Raw genomic sequence first — 10,497 nt, forward strand, 5'->3', positions numbered from 1 at the left:
GAAGCTATGTGAAAATATAATATATGTTTGCTCTACGTTTTTAAATCAAAGAATAAGTATATTTACTCATACATTGGAAATAAACTATCCAAATATTGGCGACTAACCATCTTGAAAAAAAATATGCTCTAGAACAGCAAGATCTGACTGAATTTGCAGCCCTTTACCGGCAAGTGGTGTCGTATTAATCAAATATTACTAAGTGTTTACTTTTAAACAAAAGAAAACCTTTTTTCATGTTTCTGTGTCATATAAGGGCGAGAATATGGAAAGGCAGTATTACATGTACTAAAATACAATGCAACTACAAAAGAAAAAAAGATGATAAATGTATTATATATAAATAAAGACCAATAAATATAAGGTTTGTCTTAGTTGTATTTTCTTATTTAATCTAGCTAAAAGTTATTTTTAAGTAGTTTACAAATACATTTGTGTAATGGTTGTTGCTGAAGATATCAAGTATATACCTTGATTGTTTACAATATCTGTCAAAATACACGAGTAAAGAATGTGAAACAGGAAAACTAACAACATGCCATGTTTACTGATATTTTTGTTTCATAAATTTGATTGTTTACCGGGTATTTTTTATTGTTCTTAAAATTATTGTAGATTTATTTCATAAATACTGCATAAGATAAGTTATTTGCAAAAATAATTATTTAATATGGCATTATATATACATGTACGAGAACATTATATGCTCAAATAGCTGTCTTGAAAAAATACAAAAAACCAACATATTTTCACCATGATATTTTCTTATTCTGAACAGAACTTCTTAGATAAATCGTTAAGGACCACCATGAACGGGTCAATATCCAAACGTACTGGGGGAATCCGTGTTATCCCAACATCAGACCCCTCCTTGTAATTATTAAAAATCAGATTAACAGTTTCCCCCAAATCCCGGACAAGTGGATAAAGCTTAAAAATAATGTTGTTTAGTCATGAATCCATCGGGACGTGAAATGCTTCGTCCAAAGAAGACGCCTATTTCATTTCAGAATCGCTCATCCGGAACATGTCTCATCGCATACATTACAAAACGCATTCTGATTGGATAAAGGTTTCAAAATATTTCTATATCCAATTTTAGTGTCCCGTAATACAAAAATTGACAATCGTCAGAGAGATAATACATAAGTGAAGGCGATTAGATAATCAGACTGAGATCAAAGACGAAATATCTTTATTTCGTATGTTAAGACTGTTGCCATGGAAATGACGGGCGTTCGGAATGTACCCCCTCTTCGGTAAGTTCTACTAGTTAACATTAACTGAATTGTTTACAATCATTGTCACTAAAATACTAGGGATTTGTCCGAGTTTTCGAAAAATGAGATTCTTAAAAATTCAATCGTTTGCGTCGAGGTCATATCAGAGTCTCAAAATTTCTGATGGGGTAGTTCAGTTTCTTGAAACAATATTATTGGAATTATAATGTTTGTTAGCATTCCTATTGCAATTCTGGTTAAAATATAAAATGTTTAGTTTCGTTCTTAATAATTAAAATCTTTTTCGCAGAAGATGGACAATGATAAAAAAAGATTGAGCATTTTTGTGCAAAAAAGATTTACATCTGTATTTTGTCTGATCCACTTTGATTTTATTTGAAAAATTGCAATTCATCAAAGCGTGATCGAGAGGATATGTTTGCATTAATTTTTTTCTGTCTACGCTGTAGATTAGTTATGAAATCTTATGTTAAAAATGTATGTGGTTACTTTATTATTATTTTTAATTATGTAGCAAATTAATCGAGCATTCTTTGTAAGTTTAATAAAAATAATTATCGTTTGTTTTTGATATTTTTAATAAATATAACAAATCTGTATATTTTATTTAAAAATTGTAACTCAAAAGATTAGTGTCAGTGACTTTGAAATGAATTTTAAAAATGTAATTCATTTTTATATTGTTTCCATAATATGTTTATTAGAATTTTTTTTTTGAAATCGGACATAATACATATTAACAGATTAAGTCCTGTTACATATCGAAATTAATTTTTTTTACTGTTCATTTCTGCATTTTTTTTCTAATTTTATTTATTAACTTTTAAAATTATTATTTGAATACAGATTCTTTTCTTGAATATTTTCAAAAGCATTTTCTTCTGTTCAAAATAATTATCCACATTTCATATTTATAGTAAAATGTTGCTTGGATTAACCTTCAAATCCACAAAAAATGATAGATGTTACTATGAAATAGGGCACTGGCAAAGATTATCTTTAGGAAATCTAACCACGTTACACTGTAGATAATATCAGTGTGTTAAACCACAAGGAGAGGAACCTGTAAAAAAATTTAAAATAGGTGCCAAATTATAATTTATTAAATACAATTGTACAGTTTTATGTATCTTATATACTTATTGACTTGCAAATTACAGTAAAATGCTTCAAGTATTCTATAGCAGTTATTTATGAGATAGGGTTGAGGTGAATATTGTACTTCAAAGATGGCTAAATCATTGTATTGACCGAAAGAAAGAGTTCTTCTAAACGTTTTTTTTAATTAAGATATTTTCTATGATTCCATGCTTCATGCCCTATTCATAGTTTTGTATTGTTTACAGATTTTTAAAGATCGATCGTCAGACTTTTTATTTCTTTACATATGTACATTTTTACGTGTTGATATTTTTTGTGTTAGTCTTTAAAATAATTCTGAATATAGTGTTATTGAGAGGAAGAGAAATCTAAAGAACAGAGGTTTGTAAAATAAAATTTTTAAAAATAGTAAAATAATTATGACAGGTTTGGTTACTATTATTTTCATACGTGTACATAACTATGTATGAACATATGTATGTATATATGCATATATTTATTGAATGTAAAGGCACATACATTTTTTTCAAAATATGTTTTTCCAACAAGTGAAAGTTAAATTTTGCACTGTCGTTCATGAAAATAGATTTTTTTTAACATGTCATCTTATATTTTAAGATACATATACATACAGGAGGGGAAAACCGCCGGCTCCATCTGACTTTTTAATACATATCAATATGATAATATTTATCGTTACTCAACCATAATATGTTTCATTTTTGTTATCGTCGGAAATAAAAACTATATTACTATTTTTATGATCATTCATCGATATATCTTTCATAAATTGGGTTGTTTATTTTACGGTACGTTGAACACAGATCTCGACAAATTGCCGAGCATCATCATCAGCCATTAGTAACAACAAGCTAATTAGATACGTCAGTGTTTTAGCAAGTCGGACTATAGCGGGAGCTTCTGTGCCGACTCCGAAACAGAAGACTCGTATTATTTCATCATTACCCACGAGAGTTTTCCCTCTGTAATGGGGCGGAAAATGTGATGTTTATATGGGTTTTGTCATAAAATACCAACCAACTTAGAAGAGAAGTTTTATTGCTTCTCATTTTGAGTGCTTTTTATCGATTATGCTTCATTTTCACTAAAATTTGAGAAAATAATGAACACTCGAAAATCTGACATCACCACCTTGTAAAACTTCACTTCGATGTCTATATTGATTTGCGTTATGGTGTTTATTAGGTATTTATAACTGATTTACGTCCGTAATAAATATATCTCACTTTTCCTCGTGAATAAACTGGCATATCTCTTCTAATATTATTGTTTATTATGTTTACATGGGCTTCCATTTTTCTTTTGTCTTAAATTACAATTACGATAATAATATGCTAATATTAATGTTCATATGCTAGTGATAAATCATATTAAAAATAAATATTAAAGAACTTTATTTGGTAATAACCAATATTTGCCCGCCAAATCAAACTTTGAAGGAGAAATATTTAATTATGTTCTTAAACAGGGGGATATATGCTGACTTCAAAGCACTGGATATTTTTATAAGCAATGACGTCGTATGTTTAAAATGACGTCACCAAAAATTACGTAAAGATTTAAAATTTCCATGATTTCTACAGAAAAATGTACATTTTACGTCGATATTTTGAGTAAAAGTCACCGGGCGCAGGTCTGATCAGGCTCAATATTTTGATATAATGTGTAGTATGATAATATCAATGAAATGTGTAAATGTCGTTCCTGCGCAAACTTGCACTCTATAAATTTTAAAGATTGTTTAAATTTTGTCCATTTTGTCCTCTTTCTAAAACAATGATATAAAATCGGACTAGTTTGTGACGTCATAAAAACAAAAATGGTCGATTAACTACTTTGAAACTATAATATGTTCTGTTGATTTATATTTCTCATATAATTTATAGAATTCAGCACATTTCAAGAATTTTTCAAAATTTAATTTTTGTTGGGGCAAAGATTGGCAATATACCGCATTTAGTTCTTTATAATCGACCATACTGCTCTAAATAGAGTATTTGATATTTCAATACTCCAAGAATAAAGTAAATTCGAGAAACTACCACATTTATACTGTATAAATTGGATTGGAACTATTTTTTTTTTACCTTTCTCTAAACAGGGAAGTACATTTAACGCGCATAATTTGGGTAGCTATTAAGTTAATTCCTTAAAATATAATATTCATTTAATTAATGTAAGTAAATAAGGTGATTGCTTAAAAAAAACCCTCAAATTGTGTGAAATTTAAATACAAGTGTAACCTCAAGCGGGTTGATTCGTTTTTGTCACAATTTTATATTTGTTACGTAGGCAACAAAGTTGATGTGATAAAGAGTATAATTACATGAATTTACACATGTACTTGGATAAAAAAATTGCGCGTTACACCAAAATTTTAATCAATTATTGTTACTTATTGTTTAAATTTTAAGCTAATTTAGAATTTACCATGTGTAAAAAAAATTCCCATGCGTTTTTGAATGCAGTCAAATCATCATATTGTATTTTCATTTATTCAATAGATTTAATTTCCCTTTGAGATTGTTTTGAAAGAAATATTCACTGAATTATATCTTCATTTAACATTATTCTTCATTATTTTCAGACCAATTCCAACCTATAGTTTTAACCCCTATGTAATACAGACACAGAATGGCACCAAACCTAACCAAAAAGAAACCAAATTATTCCAGCCATGGAAATCAGAAAGTGGACAGTGTTCACCATGTAAGCCTGACCCTGGGTCTATGTTAGCTCACTATTTTCACCAGAGTACTGCGGACATCATCAACTACTATAAACACCACTGGAAATTTCTTCAAGCCTCGCTTTCATTCGTTGCCACGTCTGCAGCTGCAACGACACTTGCTGATCAAAAATCGTCATATTCTAGTCGTCCACTACACCCGGAACCACTTCAGAGTTTTCCATCATCTCAATCTAGCCTCGTTGATTTACAAAACACGGTTATAGCTGGAAGAAAACTGTTTCCATGTCCTCAGTGTAGATACACCACTGACAGAAGGAACAACCTTAAAAGACATCTACTGACCATGCATCAACAATCGTCCAAAGTCCTCGAATGCTGCGGAATAGTGTTTGGAACAAAGGCGTCTCTGCGTGAACACTCTATGATATTCCATTCCCATGGTTACGTTTGTTTGTACTGTGGAAGACGATTTTGTAGAAAAGCCTTATTAAAGAGACATCTTTCTGTTCATAATGGAAAAAAGGACTTCCGTTGTCATTTGTGTGACTATGCTACTAGTCACAAGAGCAATTTGGAACGACATAGAAAGGTTCATTCACGACAATGTGGCTTAGACTGTGAGAGTAGGTCGTCTGCAGACGAAAGCCCCTTAGTTGTGAACCATTCTTATGCCGTAGACCTGTCGTCTGCTGAAACGTCCGATGAGGAAATAGATGTCAGCTCCGACTGACGAGGGAGGGTACACAAAAACTGAAACTATCTATAGGACTTAGAAACAAAAATGTCAAGAATGCCTTCTGCTATATTTATACACGTGTAATTGTTAATATTTGCAAAATGTGTTTTTTTTATTTTTACTATTCACTTTTAATATTTTACTTAAATCAAACCAGCGTATACTTGTCTGCATGATGATAAAACAAAATGTTGTAAATTTAGAATTTCATGTTGGTTTAACTCACCATATATTGATATTTATACTGTTAACAAATAAAATTCTTTTTAACATTATTTTTATACTATCTACAATTACATCACCTGTCCGCTGGGTGACTCTGAGCACGCTAGTTTTGGGCTGGTCTCCCTTTCGAGGTATGTATGTAGGAGTTTGGAAGATAGAAGAGCGTCATGATTGTGGTTAGGGTAAAATGTGTCCCAGTGGTCGTGTTACAATAATATCAAATACTCACGCTACATCAGCCATACAAGGATTCTTAACCATAAGACGGGGTTTACCAAATTATATCGTCATTAAGTGTTAGTTGTACACTATACACAATGACAGCAGAAATATTTGTTGTCACCAGCCCTTTCTTCCTTCAACTGTCAAAACAGAAAAACGATATTAATACTACACCCACAAGACTCTATTTCAGGGAGAAATATTCCAACAACTTTAAGATTTTGAGAATTTATTTACTTTTACGGTAGAGAATCTTATTCTCTTAAGAACTGATCCCATATATGAGATCTATTTTTTTCTAGAAGTACCTGCAGAGTATTTTCCAAAGACCTTTTAAACAAAATACATGTAGTCTATCTTTAAAACCTTATATGATATTACAATGTACACGAATATAGCAGATTAAGATGAACAAGTAAAATACATGTATCTAATTATTAATTAGCTATTACAAAAATTTAGTAAACATGAATTACAAAGTTCTGATATATGATATGATCTGTAGATGTTTAAATAACATTTTTAAAATGAAACATAAAACATATCTGCAAAGGTAAAAGTGATGAAAGAGTGACACAGACTCAAATGTATTACTTTTTTAAAATGACTAATTAAAATAGTTATATTTTATTTAACAATAAACATTTAGTTCTATCGTAACACATTATCCTTTTTTCAAAATTCAAATTTCATCTTAAAGATACACAACATCTTCTTTCTTCTTGTAAATCAACACTGATTCAACATGTGGTTTCTTAATGTATTAATAAAGAAGCTGTTTGTACAAATTAAATACAATGTATGCAAAAAAAAAACAAAAAAACAAAAAAAAACCCATTGATTTTAGTTGCTTCTTTTCATCAAAGAAGATATAGCTACATGGATTTTAGTTGTTAACCTTCATAAATAAACAATGTCTTCTGTCCAATCCATATATGTTTCTTTACATAAAATGTGTTAAAAATCGAATCAGTATTGATAACGAAATTTTCTCTGTAACAACAAACGTGTGTGGTCAAAGGAAGATACAATCAATATACACAGATGTAATTATTTCATTTTAATGTAAATCATTCTAAACAATCAAATACAGATACCAAATTCCTTATGTACAAAAAAATCCTTACAAAGATACATAATTGGTTACATTAAATGTTTTACCAAGCCTCTTTCTTTCCTTCTCATGAAAATTTTAATTGCACTGTTGAAAAAAATTTACCAAATCAATAGCATCAAAACATACGACTTTTCATCACATTATATTACTATTCCCAGTGATTAATTAAGGTTCAGGCTTTTTGACCTCACAGACACTTATTTTTGTCTATAAAAATGAAATTCGTTAATTCAATTACCTTGTCTTTGGTCATCTGCAAAATTATGTTATAAAATATTCTGATTGTGCATACAAGTGTTCAAAGTTGATATGAAAAATATAATTAATTTTCTGTCTGACAATAACTATACATACATCAAATTCGGAAACTCATTAAAACGAAAATTCAAAGTTTCCTTTCAATATAGACTATACTGAAGAAAATATCTAATTAAATACTCTTGGTATATCATACATGCAGATTTTTGTTAATACAAACAACCAAACTTTGGCGGGTTTTACCTTGTGACTATCAAAATAAGTTGTATCATTCAAGGTCAGGAAGTTCTTCAAATGGGAATCTAAAAAAAAATATCGACGCTGAAAAGAAATCAAATCATTTTTTTAATAGATAAAACTAAAATATCAACTACGTAACATAAAAAAAATTTAATCTAGATTATGAATGAGGTTTCCTTCCTTTCAAGTTCCAACTGCTCGAGCTTTAGAAGCTTCTTTGGTCACTGCAGAGGTCAGTGTTAATCGAGTTCCGTGCAAGTGATCAGATAAAACCACTTAAACCAATCTTGATTAAAATGCATGCATATATGATTGAAATATAAATATTATTTGTCCGACCTCTCTCATTTTCCAAGACAAGCACTTATTAGCTCGTACTCATTATTGTCACTTTTTATGAAATGATGTCGAGCAAACTCTGCGTGAGTTTTACGAGTTTTTAACATTTCTTTGAGTATTATTTGAGGATATCAGAAGTAAGATTAATAGTGTAGGGCTCCAATTAAATCTTCATCCATTTCGTACACGATATTTTTACATGCAGATAATTTGCGCTTAGTAGTCAAGGAACTCAAAGTAACCTGTATAAACAATGGCGGTACACGTCGCGTGACATACAGGTGCGTTCAGTGTGGGTTCAGGGGACAAGTTAGCTACGTATTAATTGTTATCAAGTCAGAAAACTGTAATTCTAACTTTGATATAAATGTCGGGAGTGAGGCAGGAACGCAATAAACACCTGGCAAAGTTTAATATAAATTTCATTTTATGTGGAAAAAAAGTACGTCGGGTGCAAATTTGATGATTGTTTCTGAGGAAGGTTGCACGAAAAGAAAATTCGACCGTTGTTTTTATTCTTATCAGAGTATTTGAGAGGTGGATTTATATGTATATCGCTTGTAATCCTAAAGATTAAGTCACGTGCTAATATATACAGATGCACACTATCATAATCATATAATTTCAGTGCAGCATGGTGCACTTTAAAATATGAACTGTTACACTCTTTTCTGTGATAAGGATAAAAGTTATATCAAACGATGACCAGGCTTAATAAATAAAACAATTATGTGGATTTTCGAATTTATATATATATATATATATATATATATATATATATATATATATATATATATATATATATATATATATATATATATATATATATATATATATATATACTTGTCCATGTTTTGGAAGAATAAGCAGTAGAAATCGCAGTTTGTTGTAACGCATCTGCGCTTTTGTGCACATGTAGCGATAACTTTCTGCAAAAAAATGTATACAGGGAAATGTGGCTAACATGGTATTCATGTAATTATCTTTTATTTCAAAATTATATGAAAATCATTATATAAATTATATGAAAATTATTATATAAATATTTTCATGCGAATATCATGTGAATAAGTTTGTATGACATTTATATCATTTTTTTATTCATGTGAAGTTCTTTTTTTATTTTTTGCACGATATTTATTCTATACCCAGGTATGCTTTTCATGTAAAATAAATATCTCTTCATTTAAAATTAGAATGAAAAATTTCTCAAAATTACTTGCATTTTTCAAATAAATTTCAAATGTCTTGTTTTTTGTCTCTGTCACATGCCGAGAATTTACATGAAATTAATGTGAATGTCTTAAAAAAAATTTATGTGAGCCACTTTTCCTGTGTACATTTTAATATTGTGAATGTCAAATTTCCACTGAAATTATTTAAACTATTTTTACATTGTAATGTTTTAACTGCACTTTTTTTTTTTTTAAATTTTAGTTCTTAAACAATAAAATGGGTTCACGGCCAGTTTGATCTTTCAAGAGGGATGCTTAGTCTTCCTAGACACCTGATCCCAACTCTGATATCTCCAGGGGTCCGTTTTCTTCAGCCCTTCTTCTTGACAATTTTTGGAGATCGTACATTCGATATCTTCATCCTTTACATTAAGGTGGATTGAAACTGTCTCGTGATGTTGTGTGTGTGTGTGTGTGTGAGAGAGAGAGAGAGAGAGAGAGAGAGAGAGAGAGAGAGAGGAACAATAATGTAAGATAATTGTAATATTTGCATAGACGCTGATGCTAACTATATTTTTATTACTTAAACTTGAGAATTACTTTAGTATAACACTAACCCACAGGGGCCGGTAACATACTGTTTTTGATTTTACGTAATCACTATATATATACAAAAAAGGAAAGGGAAACAACGTCAGCCCGAATTTACACAGGGTCGATCTCGGAAATATTTCGTATTTCATAGAAAAAAGAATGTAGCCAATTAAATTATAACTAGAAATCATACTACAATAAATATTCTTTAATAAAACAGAAACCTCGTTACTTTTTATAGCGTTTAAGTTGGGTAATACTGACTCGATATCCCGTTGTGCGAGTCAATGTACCGTATATACTCGCCTATAAGTCGGTCCGCCTATAAGTCGGTTGTATTTTTTGACGTTATTTTGGAGGGATTTGTTATTGACCCGCTTATAAGTCGGTACAAATTTTTTGCCAAAATCTTGTGACAATTTCAAGTAAATACATAATATTTTAACCTAGTTTCAATTAATATTTTTCGAAATGACACTGATATTTAATCTTAAACAAAAAGGCAATGCTCACTTAAAATACAGATAAAATTGTTA

The 10,497-nt window shown here is 30.0% G+C and overlaps 1 protein-coding gene across 1 annotated transcript; it reads left to right on the plus strand.

The window, feature by feature from the left end:
- Positions 1 to 919: 919 nt before the first annotated feature.
- On the plus strand, positions 920 to 6,066 carry LOC134250431 (zinc finger protein 510-like). The gene is made up of 2 exons (XM_062732800.1): positions 920 to 1,259; positions 4,951 to 6,066. Exons 1-2 carry the CDS (start codon positions 1,222 to 1,224, stop codon positions 5,783 to 5,785), a joined length of 873 nt encoding a protein of 290 aa, XP_062588784.1. The 5' UTR covers positions 920 to 1,221; the 3' UTR covers positions 5,786 to 6,066.
- Positions 6,067 to 10,497: the final 4,431 nt, after the last annotated feature.

This window comes from Saccostrea cucullata, unplaced genomic scaffold (assembly GCF_032062105.1).
Source record: "Saccostrea cucullata isolate Sc308-1 unplaced genomic scaffold, CSIRO_AGI_Scuc_v1 ctg102, whole genome shotgun sequence".
NCBI lineage: Eukaryota > Metazoa > Mollusca > Bivalvia > Ostreida > Ostreidae > Saccostrea > Saccostrea cuccullata.